Below are 16,588 nucleotides of genomic sequence, written 5' to 3' on the forward strand. Positions count from 1 at the left end.
ACAGGGGTCACCAATACACACATGAGGGTCACCAATACACACATGAGGGTCACAGGGGTCACCACTACACACATGAGGGTCACAGGGGTCACCACTACACACATGAGGGTCACAGGGGTCATCACTACACACATGAGGGTCACAGGGGTCATCAATACACACATGAGGGTCACAGGGGTCACCACTACACACATGAGGGTCACAGGGGTCATCAATACACACATGAGGGTCACAGGGGTCACCACTACACACATGAGGGTCACAGGGGTCATCACTACACACATGAGGGTCACAGGGGTCACCACTACACACATGAGGGTCACAGGGGTCACCACTACACACATGAGGGTCACAGGGTCACCAATACACACATGAGGGTCACCACTACACACATGAGGGTCACAGGGGTCATCAATACACACATGAGGGTCACAGGGGTCACCACTACACACATGAGGGTCACAGGGGTCACCAATACACACATGAGGGTCACTTCATTATGAATGACTGATTCGTGGTGGTGAATTCTCTTGGTTGTTGGTGAATAAGAGCAAACTAAAGGATGAATATTATTCGCTGTCACTTATTTTATTTCTTTATATATTTCTTTATTTATTTTATTTAATATATTCAATATATTTTATTTAATGTATTTTATTCATTTATTTAATGTATTTATTTTTTTCATTTAACTTATTCAATTGTATTTATTTTATTTATTGGATTTTCTTTTAAACGCAATCATCAAAACTACTAAATCTAAATATATTAATATTATAAATGTCCCGCTCAGGATTTATATACAATATAAAAAGTTATGCAAATAGACTTTAATCAAATTATTAATTATAAATAAATAAATGTTGTTAGACTCTCAGATAACAACTAGTTAAATAAACCAGAAACAATAACGACACATATATATATATTTAAAGTATAATGCAGCCATATGGTGTGTGTATTAGTATTGTGTGTGTGTGTGTGTGTGTGCCCGTCTGCGTGTCACCTTGAGGTCCATGACGATGGACTGCACCAGCAGGAAGATGGTGGAGTGGTCCTCCCAGTTGATGTAGGTGGAGGCTTTACACAGCTTCACACAGGCGATGGCGGCGCTCTCCATCAGCTGCTTACTGCCGCCCTGACCCGCCAGCGCCTTCCGGAGGCTGTCCAGGAACAGCTTCTACACACACACACACAGAGATATACACACACACACGTGAGAAAAGAGTGACTGTAGCTCCTCCCACCTTGTTGGCCTTGCTGTCCTCCACCGTGTCCCTGGAGATGGTGTGTGTGTGTGTGTGTGTGTACCTTGTTGGCCTTGCTGTCCTCCACCGTGACCCTGGAGATGGTGTGTGTGTGTGTGTGTGTGTGTGTGTACCTTGTTGGCCTTGCTGTCCTCCACCGTGTCCCTGGAGATGGTGTGTGTGTGTGTGTGTGTGTGTGTGTGTACCTTGTTGGCCTTGCTGTCCTCCACTGTGTCCCTGGAGATGGTGTGTGTGTGTGTGTGTGTGTACCTTGTTGGCCTTGCTGTCCTCCACCGTGTCCCTGGAGATGGTGTGTGTGTGCGTGTGTGTGTACCTTGTTGGCCTTGCTGTCCTCCACCGTGTCCCTGGAGATGGTGTGTGTGATCTCAGGACAGAGGATGAGGAGGATGATCTGAAGAGGCCACACGGCGGCCTTCCTCTTGGCGCTCTCTGCAAAGCTGTCGACCAGGTCGAACAACTTCTCTGCAGCTTCTACACACACACACACAATTCAATTCAGTTTATTTGTATAGCCCAATTTCACAAATTACAAATTTGTCTGGGAGTGCTTTACAATCTGTACACATAGACATCCCTGCCCCAAAACCTCACATCGGACCAGGAAAAACTCCCAAATAACCCCTCAGGGGGAAAAAAAGGGAAGAAACCTGCAGGAGAGAACAGAGGAGGATCCCTCTCCAGGATGGACAGATGCAATAGATGTCATGTGTACAGAAGGACAGATTTAGACACACACACACACACACACAGACACACTCACAGGATGGCGCGGCTGTGTCCAGACGCCGTCGAGGTAGCTCCGCGGAGATTGTGCGCTCTTTTAGTTTTTGTGTTTATTTTTAATATTTTCTTTGCCACAAACACATCGGCACTAACAACATACGACCGCAGCACACTTTTGGACATAAACTTTTGCGCAAAACAAGGGTTTTGTCCACTTTTTCCATCGATCCAGCGTGGCCGGCAGAGATCGTACGAGCGAACCACATCAACAACAGTGGAGCCGCTACTACGGGAGACGAAAACATCGAGGAAACGGAGCGAATTCGAACAGACTGAGAGTTCAAGCCCACCGTCCACCTCTGCCCAGCATCCTTCTTGCTAACGTCCAGTCTCTGGAAAATAAGATGGATGGTGTTAGGGCAGGATCAGATTCCAACGGGACATGAGGATTGTAACATCTTTGTCTGACGGAGACTTGGCTGACCCGCTGGTGCCGGATCGAGTCATATGCCCAACCGAGTCCTTCTCTGTTTTCCGTGCAGACAGAATGGAAGAGTCTGGTAAATCTAAGGGTGGAGGGTCTGCTTCATGACAAACAACATGTGGTGCGACCCCAAGAGCATTAAGACTCTTTCGCTCCTGCTCCGAACCTGGAACATCTGACGATCTCATGCCGCCCATTCTACCTTCCCGGGAGTTCAGCTCGGTCATCACCACAGCCGCCTACATACCACCACAAGCGGACACCGACGTAGCACTATCGGACCTACATGATGTGTTATGTCGCATCAGAACAAGTATCCCGACGCGCTGTGGTGGTGGCTGGGGACTTTAACAAGGCAAACCTAAAAAGTCATGCGAACTTTCACCAGCACATTACGTGTGCTACCAGAGGAAAGAACGTTGGACCACTGCTATACGCCATTCAAGAGAGGCTACAAGGCTGTCTCTCTCCCTCCGCTCGCAAATCAGACCATGCCGCCATTTTTCTGCTTCCGGATACCGCAAAGATCGCGGGAAGCGGTAGTGACGAGGAACGGAAGCGGTGGTCTGACCAATCAGAGGCTGAGCTACAGGACGCTCTGGCGCCGCCGACTGGGACATGATCCAATCCAGTTCCAGTGACGCCAGCGAGTTATGGAAGTAGCAATGAGCCTCATAGCAACGCTTAGCGGACACCATCGCCCCACGGTAAAAGTTAGGGTCTTTCCTAACCAAAAGCCGTGGGTTGATAGATCCATCCGTGAAGCTGTGAACGCCTGCATTGCTGCCTATAACTCCGGTCTTGTATCCGCAACATGGACGTACAAGGCAGCGGTCTATGGACTGAGGAGGCGGTGAAGAAGGCCAAGAGGAGGTACCGAGACAGAGTGGAATCACAGATGGAGCAGCGCGACACCAGGCGCCTATGGCAGGGGCTACGGACTATCACAAACTACCAGAGCAGACCCGCGCAATGGTGAGTGCCGACGCATCCCTAGCGGACGACCTGAACTCATTTTATGCACGGTTTGAGGCTAGCAACAACAGCGCTAGCTCGCCGCTAACAACAACACCAGCGTGAGCCGAGGTGAGTTCTACCGCTGGGGATGAACACACACTCTCTGTGACCGAGCACAGTGTGAGGAGGGCTCTGTTGAGGGTGAACACCAGGAAAGCTGCAGGTCCAGATGGCATATCTGGGCGAGTACTGAAGACCTGTGCTAACCAGCTAGCTCCAGTGTTCACCACAATATTCAACCTCTCCTGGCTGAGTCCGTGGTCCCGCCTGCTTCAAGAGATCCACTATTGTCCCTGTGCCCAAGAATGCTTCTCCAGCATGTATGAATGACTACCGACCGTGGCCTCACCTCGGTGGTCATGAAATGCTTTGAGAGGCTGATAAAGGACTACATCTGCGCCTTCCTCCCTTCCTCCATGGACCCGCTGCAGTTTGCTTATCGCCCAAACAGATCCACGGATGATGCTGTCTCCCAGGTACTGCACACCACACTCTCTCATCTGGACAGCCAGAGGGGGGGCTATGTGAGACTGCTGTTCATTGATTATAGTTCAGCTTTCAACACCATAGTCCCTCCAGACTGGCGGCAAGCTGATTGAGCTGGGACTGAACACCCCTGTGTGCTTGGATCCTGGACTTCCTGACCGCCAGGCCACAGGTGGTCAGGGTGGGCAGACACACCTCCAAATCCCTCACCCTGAACACAGGATCCCCCCAGGGCTGCGTCCTCAGCCCCCTACTGTACTCCCTGTACACACATGACTGTGTGGCCAGGTTCAGCTCCAACACCATCATCAAGTTTGCGGATGACACAGTGGTGGTGGGCCTGATCTCCCACAACGACGAGAAGGCCTACCTGGAGGAAGTTGCTGATCTGTCACTCTGGTGCCAGGACAACAGCCTCATCATGAATGTCACCAAAACTAAGGAGCTGATTGTGGACTTTAGGAGGCACAACAACAGAGGACGACTCACCACTGGGGATTAACGGGACTGCTGTGGAGAGGGTGAGCGGGTATAAATACCTGGGAGTCCACATCACCGAGGATCTGACATGGTCAACAAACACAGACACTCTGGTGAGAAAGGCAAGGCAGCGCCTCTACCACCTCAGGCAGCTGAGGAAATTTAAAGTTTCCCAGAGGATCCTTCAGTCCTTCTACTCTGGAGCTGTAGAGAGCGTCCTGACAGGAAGCATCACAGCCTGGTTTGGCAACTGCTCCGCCAGGACAGGAAGGCTTTCAGAGAGTAGTGCTCGCTGAACGCACTATTGGAACTACACTCCCCACCCTGCAGGACTTGTACACCAGGAGGTGCAGAACCAGAGCCGGCAGGATCATGAAGGATCCTCACCACCCCAACAACAGACTGTTTCAGCTGCTGCGGTCAGGCAGGCGCCTCCGTAGTCACGCTGCAAGAACAGAGAGACTGAGACGGAGTTTCTTTCCTCAGGCCATCAGGACTGTGAACTCCGACCTCACCAGGACACCCACACAACTGCCCCTCTTAGGCACACACACACACACACACACACACACACACACACACTTACTGTAAATATTGTGTTGTTTTTTATTGTAAATAGTGTGTACTTGTTGCCCTTGCACATTCCTGCTGAGCATTGCCACTTTCATTTCACTGCACACCCTGTGTGTGTATGTGACAAATAAAACATCTTGAATCTTGAATCTTGAGAGAGAGACACACACACACAGACACAGAGCGAGACACACACACACACACACACACACACAAAGAGAGACACACACACACAGAGAGAGAGACACACACACACAGACACACACACACACACACACACACACACACACACACAGAGAGACACACACACACACAGAGAGAGAGACACACACAGAGACACACACACACACACACAGAGACAGAGACACACACACACACACACACACACACACAGAGAGAGACACACACACACAGAGACACACACACACACACACACAGAGAGAGACACACACACACACAGAGAGAGACACACACACACACACACACACACACAGAGAGACACACACACAAATGTTTTCAGTCCTTTCTGAAACGTTGTTTGGTAGAAGTCGAGCGGTCGTGGATTCCTAGAGGATGATGTCATCACGATAGTCTGGACCTCTCGCATATTAAATAATTGTGTGTGTGTGTGTGTGTGTGTGTGTGTCTCTCGTACCTGCCATGTCGGCCTGAGGCCTCTGGTACAGCATGGTGAACTCATCGGGGTAGTTCTCCACCCAGTTCCAGAAGGCCTGCAGGGAGACGAGTACGTCACACACCATGTACACAGCTGACCGCGCACCAAGAGTCACAGGTCAAAGGTCAAAGGTCACACTCAGAACCAGGACGTAGACGCACCTTCTCCAGACTGTTGATGACGGCCAGCTGGGCCGGCTTCTTCAGCGCTCTGAACTTCAGCACGGTCTCTGAGGAGGAGGAGGAGACGCTGTTATCTTCAGGTCTGAACCGGGACTAGGTTCCCCCAGGGACCCGGGACCCCCCAGAGACCCCCCTACCTTGCAGCAGCCTCTTGAGCTTGGAGCAGTCCACGTTGATGTACTGCATGAGCTCGATGTCGTGGACGTCCACGTTGTCCTCGGAGCAGACCGTCAGCTCCTGGAGCCTGAGGACACGCGGAGGTCAGAGGTCACACAGAGGTCACACAGGTGATGACGATACGTCTGCTTCTTACAACAGATTTACTAAAGGAATGTGAATGTAATTAAAGCCCCTAAACCAGGAAGACAACAGCTAAGACGGTATTGATGAAGTTTATATTTATCGTCTTTAACCATTTAGTTTAAATATATCTCTTCTTTTGTCTTCAGTTCATAAATCATCATATTTACCAGCCTTACCAGAGGTTTACTTAAAATAATTAACTTCCTCAGGGCTATGACAACGTTTGTTGTTGTTGGTTTGACACGTTTAGTGCAACATGTTGACGGTCCTCTCCAACACGATGTCAATAATTCATCTGACGAGGTCAGAGGTCACAGACACGACTATATGGACAAATGTGACGCCACCATTATCCCAAATAATAAAGATTATTAACGATGTTCCACCCAAATAATGAAGATCAAATTACGTTGAAAGCTCTTAAAACGTCACCAAAACATAAATTAAGTTAAAGAATTAAAAAACTAATTTGGTGAGAGGAGGCAACTAAAGTCCGGAATGAAAGGTCCTCCTCCCTGCGGTGGCTGCGTGAGGACGAGCACCTGGTGGAGATGCGGCTGAACACGGCGTTGAAGTTGTTGCAGCTCAGGGAGAAGAGCACGGCGGAGGCCGAGGCCCTCAGCTCGGCGGCGTGCTGGTGGCCCTCGCGGTACGTGTGGATGAAGTGGCAGATCTCCGGCAGCAGCTGCTTCACCAGCATCGTCTCGTCCAGGCGGAGGCAGTCCTTGGATTGCTGGGGCAGACGGTCTGGACATGAGCCGGATCCAAGTGGACCTGACCCCCAGTCCTCTACCAGAGGACCTGACCCCCCACAGTCCTCTACCAGTGGACCTGACCCCCCACAGTCCTCTACCACTGGACCTGACCCCCCACAGTCCTCTACCAGTGGACCTGACCCCCACAGTCCTCTACCAGTGGACCTGACCCCCCACAGTCCTCTACCAGTGGACCTGACCCCCCACAGTCCTCTACCACTGGACCTGACCCCCACAGTCCTCTACCAGAGGACCTGACCCCCCACAGTCCTCTACCAGTGGACCTGACCCCCACAGTCCTCTACCAGTGGACCTGACCCCCCACAGTCCTCTACCACTGGACCTGACCCCCCACAGTCCTCTACCAGTGGACCTGACCCCCACAGTACTCTACCAGTGGACCTGACCCCCCACAGTCCTCTACCACTGGACCTGACCCCCACAGTCCTCTACCAGCAGAGTGCACAGTTTGCCCTCCAGTAGATCATGTGACCAGGACATCATGATGTGTTTCTAGTCTCTGATCATGTGACTGTCAACAGCCAACAGGAGCAGAGCTAGTAACGTTAGCTAGTAATGTTAACTAGTAACATTAGCTAGTCACGTTAGCAGCACCGCTAACGGAGAACCAGCTGAGGTTCACTTCAGTCACATGATGATCCGTAGAAACCTGCACAGGAAGCAGAGAGCAGCGCCCGGCTAACGGCCGCTAACGTAACCCTGCTGGTTCACGGAGGAACCTCCCGGAGTCGAAGAGAGAGAGTGATGGAGGGCGAGTCCACGAGCGGAGGAGTGGAGGACTCACCCCGGCCAGGCACTTGTCCAGGGTGTCCAGGATGATGAGCTGCGAGAGGTAGAGGTTCTTCTCTGAAGCTTCGCCGAAGATCCGCTGGAAGACAAATCCATGTGAAGTAAACACTCCTGAACCCAAGAGTTCATTGAAAGTGAAATGCAGAGCAGAAGACTCAACAGTAATCATCATAAACACATCGGCTGTGCTGATGACGAAACCATCAACTCTAAAGAATGATCAGGCCGAAAGTTTCACAGGGATAAATGTCGCTCATCACAGAACGATGATCACCACTTTAAAGAAGTCTCATCAAGAAATGAGAATATAATGTGAAGGAATGACAGATCAAAACAACGCTGGCCTCCAATCAACAAGCAGCAACCGAGGGGGGCGGAGCTTCACAACCAGCAGGAAGGGGAGGAGCTACAACATTTACAAGCAACACAGCCAGATCATGATTACATGATCACATGGAGACCAGATCATGATTACATGGAGACCAGATCATGATTACATGATCACATGAGACGGCATAGATCCTATCTGCCTGATGGATCGTCTGGGTCGTGGAATTCCTGCTCATGACTACGCCACTGTCCTGTTGAGACTCCGCCCACTCCTCCTCCCCACCGCCATCTGCCTGATGGATCGTGGAGGTCTCCATCGTGGAATATGCCTACTATGAACTATTCATACACTCTGTCATATTCATTGAATGTATTTTAACTCTAAATCTGTCCTTCTGTACACATGACATATATTGCATCTGTCCATCCTAGGAGAGGGATCCTCCTCTGTTGCTCTCCTGCAGGTTTCTTCCCTTTTTTCCCCCCCTGAAGGGTTATTTGGGAGTTTTTCCTGGTCCGATGTGAGGTTTTGGGGCAGGGATGTCTATGTGTACAGATTGTAAAGCACTCCGAGACAAATTTGTAATTTGTGAAATTGGGCTATACAAATAAACTGAATTGAATCATGATTACATGGAGACCAGATCATGATTACATGGAGACCAGATCATGATTACATGGAGATCATGATTGACCAGATCATGATTACATGGAGACCAGATCATGATTACATGATCACATGAGACGGCATAGATCCTATCTGCCTGATGGATCGTCTGGGTCGTGGAATTCCTGCTCATGACTACGCCACTGTCCTGTTGAGACTCCGCCCACTCCTCCTCCCCACCGCCATCTGCCTGATGGATCGTGGAGGTCTCCATCGTGGAATATGCCTACTATGAACTATTCATACACTCTGTCATATTCATTGAATGTATTTTAACTCTAAATCTGTCCTTCTGTACACATTACATCTATTGCATCTGTCCATCCTAGGAGAGGGATCCTCCTCTGTTGCTCTCCTGCAGGTTTCTTCCCTTTTTTCCCCCCCTGAAGGGTTATTTGGGAGTTTTTCCTGGTCCGATGTGAGGTTTTGGGGCAGGGATGTCTATGTGTACAGATTGTAAAGCACTCCGAGACAAATTTGTAATTTGTGAAATTGGGCTATACAAATAAACTGAATTGAATTGAATCATGATTACATGGAGACCAGATCATGATTACATGGAGACCAGATCATGATTACATGGAGATCATGATTGACCAGATCATGATTACATGGAGACCAGATCATGATTACATGGAGACCAGATCATGATCACTTGATCACATGGAGACCAGATCATGATTACATGGAGACCAGATCATGATCACATGATCACATGGAGACCAGATCATGATTACATGGAGACCAGATCATGATGACATCATTACATGGAGACCAGATCATGATTACATGGAGACCAGATCATGATGACATGATTACATGGAGACCAGATCATGATTACATGGAGACCAGATCATGATGACATGATTACATGGAGACCAGATCCTGATTACATAACCACATGCAGACCAGATCATGATTACATGGAGACCAGATCATGATTACATGGAGACCAGATCATGATGACATGATTACATGGAGACCAGATCATGATTACATGGAGACCAGATCATGATTACATGACCACATGGAGACCAGATCATGATTACATGGAGATTTGATCATGATGACATGATTACATGGAGACCAGATCATGATTACATGGAGACCAGATCATGATGACATGATTACATGGAGACCAGATCCTGATTACATGACCACATGGAGACCAGATCATGATTACATGGAGACCAGATCATGATTACATGGAGACCAGATCATGATGACATGGAGACCAGATCATGATGACATGGAGACCAGATCATGATTACATGGAGACCAGATCATGATTACATGACCACATGGAGACCAGATCATGATTACATGGAGACCAGATCATGATTACATGGAGACCAGATCATGATGACATGATTACATGGAGACCAGATCATGATTACATGGAGACCAGATCATGATGACATGACCACATGGAGACCAGATCATGATTACATGGAGACCAGATCATGATTACATGACCACATGGAGACCAGATCATGATTACATGGAGACCAGATCATGATTACATGGAGACCAGATCATGATGACATGATTACATGGAGACCAGATCATGATTACATGGAGACCAGATCATGATGACATGACCACATGGAGACCAGATCATGATTACATGGAGACCAGATCATGATGACATGATTACATGGAGACCAGATCATGATTACATGACCACATGGAGACCAGATCCTGGTCCCGTGAGGACCACCAGGGAGGACTAGGAGCCGACTCACCATGTTGTTGACGTTCTTGAGGATGGTGGTGAGGCCGCTGATGACCAGGGAGAACTTGTACTTGGAGATGTTGATCAGACATTCCTTGTTGTGCTCGGTGCTGACTTTGGTGTGAGTGTTCTGGTGGCCCACCTTGATGGGGAGCTGCAGGAGGAGGAGGAGGAAGAGGAGGAGACTGTTCAATTCGCGGTGTCACATTACAGCGTCGAAAAAGTATAATTATGATGTTTTCATCTTCACGTTCAGAAACATTATTCTTGATGACAGTTAGCTTCCAGTCTAGAATCGACGTGAACGAATGAACAGAGAGAAATGTAAACATTTTCCTACAATACACATCAACAGCAATAAGAAATGGACAATACGCGAGTAGCCCCGCCCATCTGTTAGTTCATCCAATCACAGGTTCTATCTGACCCCCAAAAACCTGTGCAGGTAACGTTAGCGACGTCACACGGAAGGTAATTTTAGCGACGTCACGCGGCAGGTAATGTCATACGGTAAGTTACGTTAGCTACATCACGCGGCAGATTACATCATACGGTAAGTTACGTTAGCTACATCACACGGCAGGTAACGTCATACGGTAAATTACATTAGCTACATCACACGGCAGGTAACGTCATACGGTAAATTACGTTAGCTACATCACACGGCAGGTAACGTCATACGGTAAGTTACGTTAGCTACATCACGCGGCAGGTAACGTCATACGGTAAGTTACGTTAGCTACATCACGCGGCAGGTAACGTCATACGGTAAGTTACGTTAGCTACACGGCAGGTAACGTCATACGGTAAGTTACGTTAGCTACATCACACGGCAGGTAACGTCATACGGTAAGTTACGTGAGCTACATCACGCGGCAGGTAACGTCATACGGTAAGTTACGTTAGCTACACACGTGGCAGGTAACGTCATACGGTAAGTTACGTTAGCTACACACGTGGCAGGTAACGTCATACGGTAAGTTACGTTAGCTACACACGTGGCAGGTAACGTTAGCGATGTCATACAGAGTTTGATCACAAGACCAAAACTCATCAATGAGATCCTGGATGAGCTGAGAATGAAGTTTAAAGGTTTAGAACTCAAGAAAGACGGATGTTTAAATACAATAACAAAGAAAAGTGGATTTCTTTATGAATTAAATGTCTTTTCTTCTCATAAAATAGTCAAACAGAACCAATCAGAGTATTATGAGAGTTCCTATGGCCGGTTATGTTGCCAGCGTCTCAATCTGCTCCGTAAACCTTTACACTCACCGGATGATGTTGGCAGAGTCAACCTGAGTCTCACTAAAACAAACCGGCGTATTAATGGCGAAAGGAGTGAGCGGAAGGCTTAAGGCAACAACAACCAAGACGCGGATGTAACTCCTTACACCAACGACGGTAATCCAACCTGAGCCGCTAAAACCCGATAATCCATAATCCACCAACACCGGAGCCGAAGACTTCTGGAGACTTAAAGCCAAATTACTTTTAAATGGCAAATACTTAATCACCCAAAACACACAGCGGCCGTCAGAAACGCGTACGATAAGCAGACCGATCGCAGCGAGAGTTCACGATATCCACCATGGGAACGGATTCACTGCGCAGCTCCTCAGGTCAGGGCTGAAGCTAATGATGCAAATGGAGACGTCAATAATTAACCTTCAACAACTAGTTTTACAGCTTTTTAATAACATATAAAGAAATCAAAACATTGAGAACAGCAGGTCCACTTGAAGGTCAGCCGACCTTCAAGTGTTGCGGAAGTGAATGAAGGATGTTGATCCAGCAGAGCTCCTGGTTAGAGTAAATAATGAAGATAATAACTAAGATTATAAATAGGAGTGGCATCACAGCCAGACGGTCGGCTAGCTTGCTAGCTTGTCCGTTCAAGCGGAGGCACCGCGTGGCTTATCTTCCTTTAGCGAGCGTAGCATAAAGCATGGTGGAGGCCACTAGCTTGACCAACCGTGGGCTAGCCAGGCTGCTAGCAAGCTAATGCCACCAGGCTTCAGTGCTTCAGCCAAACAAGGTGTCAAAAGGTGCTTTTCCACGATAAACGCTCAAATACGTTTTGTATTTCATTTTAATAGTTTACTTCATAACATTAGGACGACTCTGTTGGTTTAAGTTGTTACAGTAAAAAAACTCACTTGTTGCAAGTTAGCCCGCGACAACAACCCTAAAAACACAAATAAAGATGGCCACCGCTGTGACCATCAACTTGAAAGGGAAAGCTCCTGCTTCACCTGTATGGTGACAACCAATGAAACGCGGCGGGTGTATCCGCAAATATAAATACCTGCTCACGTAAACTGCATTTAAAGCTTTAACTGTGGTAACCTCACCTGTAAATCTCTTATTGTGGTAACCTCATCTGTAAAGCTCTTATTGTGGTAACCTCAGCTGTAAAGCTCTTATTGTGGTAACCTCATCTGTAAAGCTCTTATTGTGGTAACCTCAGCTGGTTTCTTTGGCTCACATGAACACACTCGTATTTGTTTACATTACAGAGTGGGGCCCGCTAACGTTAGCTGCCTAGCCTGGCACGAGACGAACAGCTCGCTAAGGGCACTTTAAAAATGACACGCGTTGCGCTCACGTGCACGCTCGTGTTCGCGGACGTGTCGCGTTGTTCGTGAGAGTTATTTATTGATATTAAACACAGATTTCCCCCCCCCCTGCGTGCTGGTGGAGGAGACACGGCGCGAGCTCGGAAGGAAAGCGGCTCCTCATCAGTGTTCTGCAGCTGGGACGAGAAGCGGATCACATTTCAGCCGGAAAATAACTATCCCGGAGAATAACTATCCCGGGGAAGAAAGGAGTTCCTTAGACAGTCTCTTTTTGAAAAGGGGGTCTGGTGCGCGAGGGGAACTTTTACCCGGACTGGAGGGGCCTCGGGTCCGCCACCCCCCCAAGAAAAGCATCTCGCTACACCCATCCAGCGAATCAGCCCATCTTACCTGCTCATCAAACCTCGTAATCACGGCCTGGACCCACTCCACGGGTTTGTGCGCCGCCATGGCGGGAGGAGGCTCGGCGCCGAGCCGCGGGGTCCGGAGGTGCGAGTCCCGCAGCTGTCGGGCTTATTTATGAATGAAAATCTGTCCCGACTCGATGAGAGAGGACGGAAGGGGGCGAGTGTTTTTTTCCCCTTTCTGTAGGCTTCACCATGCCACCGCCATGACACACCACCGGAAGTCTTCTTCAGGGGAGGCGACGGGAGGCGGCGGAGGGAGCCGACGGGTCAAGCTCGCCTGAATGAAAAACACAACACCACATCCAGGAGGGATCTCTCCTCTGCTGCTGACGGAACTAATGTCGAATTTATTGATAGAAAAATAATAATAACACATTAAAAAAACACGGGAGGGATCAAATGTACACTAACAAACTAAAACCCGCATGTTTCAGTTAAAATGACATTTTATGTATGTGGTTTTGGACATGCTACTAAACATGTGACGTGGACATAACAATCTCTTTATTCATATTCATAAGCCCACGTAATAACGTGGTTTAGATGTCCTGCTCAACCAACGGCTATAGGTTTTTAACGTAGGTTTCTTTCTCTTTTGTCTTATTGTGAAAGGATACCATCCCTACTTCCGCTACTAACGGAGTAAATTCGGTGAGTTTGGTGGTGGGTTTGTGCGCATGCGTGAGCCACTACCAGGCCTGTCAGGATGTTTTCAGCTCTAAGTATGGATTTTTGTTTTCATTAACAATTCTGTGTCCTTCTCGGAGACTCCACGTTGTTTCATGTAAAGAATGTTCGAGTATTTTAAAGTTATTTTAACACACAACATAAACCAAACCCTTCATATAATCTGAGTCAGAATTTATGAATCAGCTTTATTTATTTATTTATGTACACACACCTGGAATTTGACTTGTTCCTTTCGTAATGAAAGAACAATAAAAAACAATAAAAAAACAACAGTTCATGTAGAAATAAAAAATTAACACATTATAATAAAATTAAGTAATTTGATTTTTTTAAAGTGTAGTTTAATATGTGACACATTTTACAACCTGAACTCAAACCCCTCACACACACACACACTTACACACCTGGATACATTTATTACTCTTCCCTCACTTTTTCAACACAATGACAACGAAAAAAATAAATAAAAAGGAATTAGAAATGATTTACTTTATTTATTGTTTTTGTGTCATCAGAAAAGTTGAATTTGATGGTTTGGATTTCCCTTCTCTACAAATAGAGATATAACTCCTCTGGTTGTATAGAAGTCTATGCTTCATGTGTTAAAGCTGCATTCTCTCTCCTGACCACCAGGGGGCTCCTCTGGTTGTATAGAAGTCTATGCTTCATGTGTTAAAGCTGCATTCTCTCTCCTGACCACCAGGGGGCTCCTCTGGTTGTATAGAAGTCTATGCTTCATGTGTTAAAGCTGCATTCTCTCTCCTGACCACCAGGGGGCTCCTCTGGTTGTATAGAAGTCTATGCTTCATGTGTTTAAGCTGCATTCTCTCTCCCGACCACCAGGGGGCTCCTCTGGTTGTATAGAAGTCTATGCTTCATGTGTTTAAGATGCATTATCTCTCCTGACCACCAGGGGGCTCCTCTGGTTGTATAGAAGTCTATGCTTCATGTGTTTAAGCTGCATTCTCTCCTGACCACCAGGGGGCTCCTCTGGTTGTATAGAAGTCTATGCTTCATGTGTTTAAGCTGCATTCTCTCCTGACCACCAGGGGGCTCCTCTGGTTGTATAGAAGTCTATGCTTCATGTGTTTAAGCTGCATTCTCTCCTGACCACCAGGGGGCTCCTCTGGTTGTATAGAAGTCTATGCTTCATGTGTTTAAGCTGCATTCTCTCTCCTGACCACCAGGTGGTCATATAGTCAAACAGACCATAAAGAGGGGAGACTTTAGGGGCGGGGCTAGCTCTCCACATCCCTCCTGCTCAGTCCAGATATGTCACTTCCTGTTCTCTGGTTGCACAAAAAACAACATTGCGAAATCACCAAACTCAAGGCTTCATAAGTCCCGCCCCTGGTTCTGATTGGCTAATCATTAGTGAACTAAAGAAAAATGACTCAAACAGGGTAATGACATTTTTAAAAATTCATTTATTGAACTGAACTAACACAGGATGATGTGTGAAGGCACGTCGTCACGGCGACTCGTGAATAACGGAGAACAAACGTCCACATGAAAGACGGAGCGGATGTTTCTGCAGTCCTCTGGTCGCACGGCGGCCATTGTTCACAGAGTCCCCCTCCGGACCCGCCGCGCGGAGGCCTTTGGCTTGGCGCCGTTGATCCATCTGAAGGCACGGACCGGTTCTTTGGGGGAAGCTTAAAATGGTCACATGATTGTGTGGAGTTGGGGTGTAGTCCTTTGGGTGAAGCCACTGTCATCGGTCCGTGCGTCTACTCGATGTCGCCCGGCCGGGTGGCCACGTAGACGAACGCCACGATGAGCAGCACCAGCACGGCGAGCGTGGGCAGCACGATGGTGGCCACCTGCCGCCGCGCCTCCTGCATGGTCTGCTTACGCTCCTTCTTGTCCCGGGACGACTCCTTCTTGGGTTTCCCCTTGAGCTGCCTCATGGCTGCCTCCGGTGGACACACAGGGACCTGCACAAGGGGGACGCCATCAGAACCACGAGGAGGCCAGGCAGAGGCCGGCCGGCCCCACGGTTGACCATATCATTCTATATTAATTAATATATATAATTAATATATATTTATATACATAATAAAAATAATATATATATATATATATGTAATCAAGCATTTATTTATACATATATATTAATTGTATATATCTTATTAATATATAATTAATATTTATTTATATACATAATAAATATATATATAATTCATATATATATATATTTATCTATAATTAAGCATTTGTTTATACATATATATTAATTATATATATTAATTATATATATAAATATATATAAATTATAAATATATTGTACAAAATAATGTGAAGAAAGTCGAATTTTTTGAGGTAGAAACAGTCAAAGCTACATAAATAAATATATATTATATATATATATTATGGCCCGAGTTGAACGCAACCAGTGACGTCAGCGGTTCAGAGGACACGAA

General features: G+C 47.4%; 1 protein-coding gene across 1 annotated transcript in view; it reads right to left on the minus strand.

The window, feature by feature from the left end:
* Positions 1–14,874, minus strand: part of LOC130210701 (neurofibromin-like) — a 30,933-nt gene extending 16,059 nt beyond the window's left edge. Inside the window, exons 1-9 of the mRNA XM_056441182.1 lie at positions 13,459–14,874; positions 10,500–10,643; positions 7,753–7,836; positions 6,735–6,925; positions 6,027–6,133; positions 5,869–5,936; positions 5,687–5,762; positions 1,582–1,739; positions 1,007–1,180 (exon numbers count right to left, since the gene is read on the minus strand). Coding sequence (XP_056297157.1) covers positions 1,007–1,180; positions 1,582–1,739; positions 5,687–5,762; positions 5,869–5,936; positions 6,027–6,133; positions 6,735–6,925; positions 7,753–7,836; positions 10,500–10,643; positions 13,459–13,518 — 1,062 coding nt within the window. The 5' untranslated portion in view covers positions 13,519–14,874. The remainder of the gene's footprint in view (positions 1–1,006; positions 1,181–1,581; positions 1,740–5,686; positions 5,763–5,868; positions 5,937–6,026; positions 6,134–6,734; positions 6,926–7,752; positions 7,837–10,499; positions 10,644–13,458) is intronic.
* Positions 14,875–16,588: the final 1,714 nt, after the last annotated feature.

Source organism: Pseudoliparis swirei, chromosome 20, assembly GCF_029220125.1.
Source record: "Pseudoliparis swirei isolate HS2019 ecotype Mariana Trench chromosome 20, NWPU_hadal_v1, whole genome shotgun sequence".
Taxonomy (NCBI): domain Eukaryota; kingdom Metazoa; phylum Chordata; class Actinopteri; order Perciformes; family Liparidae; genus Pseudoliparis; species Pseudoliparis swirei.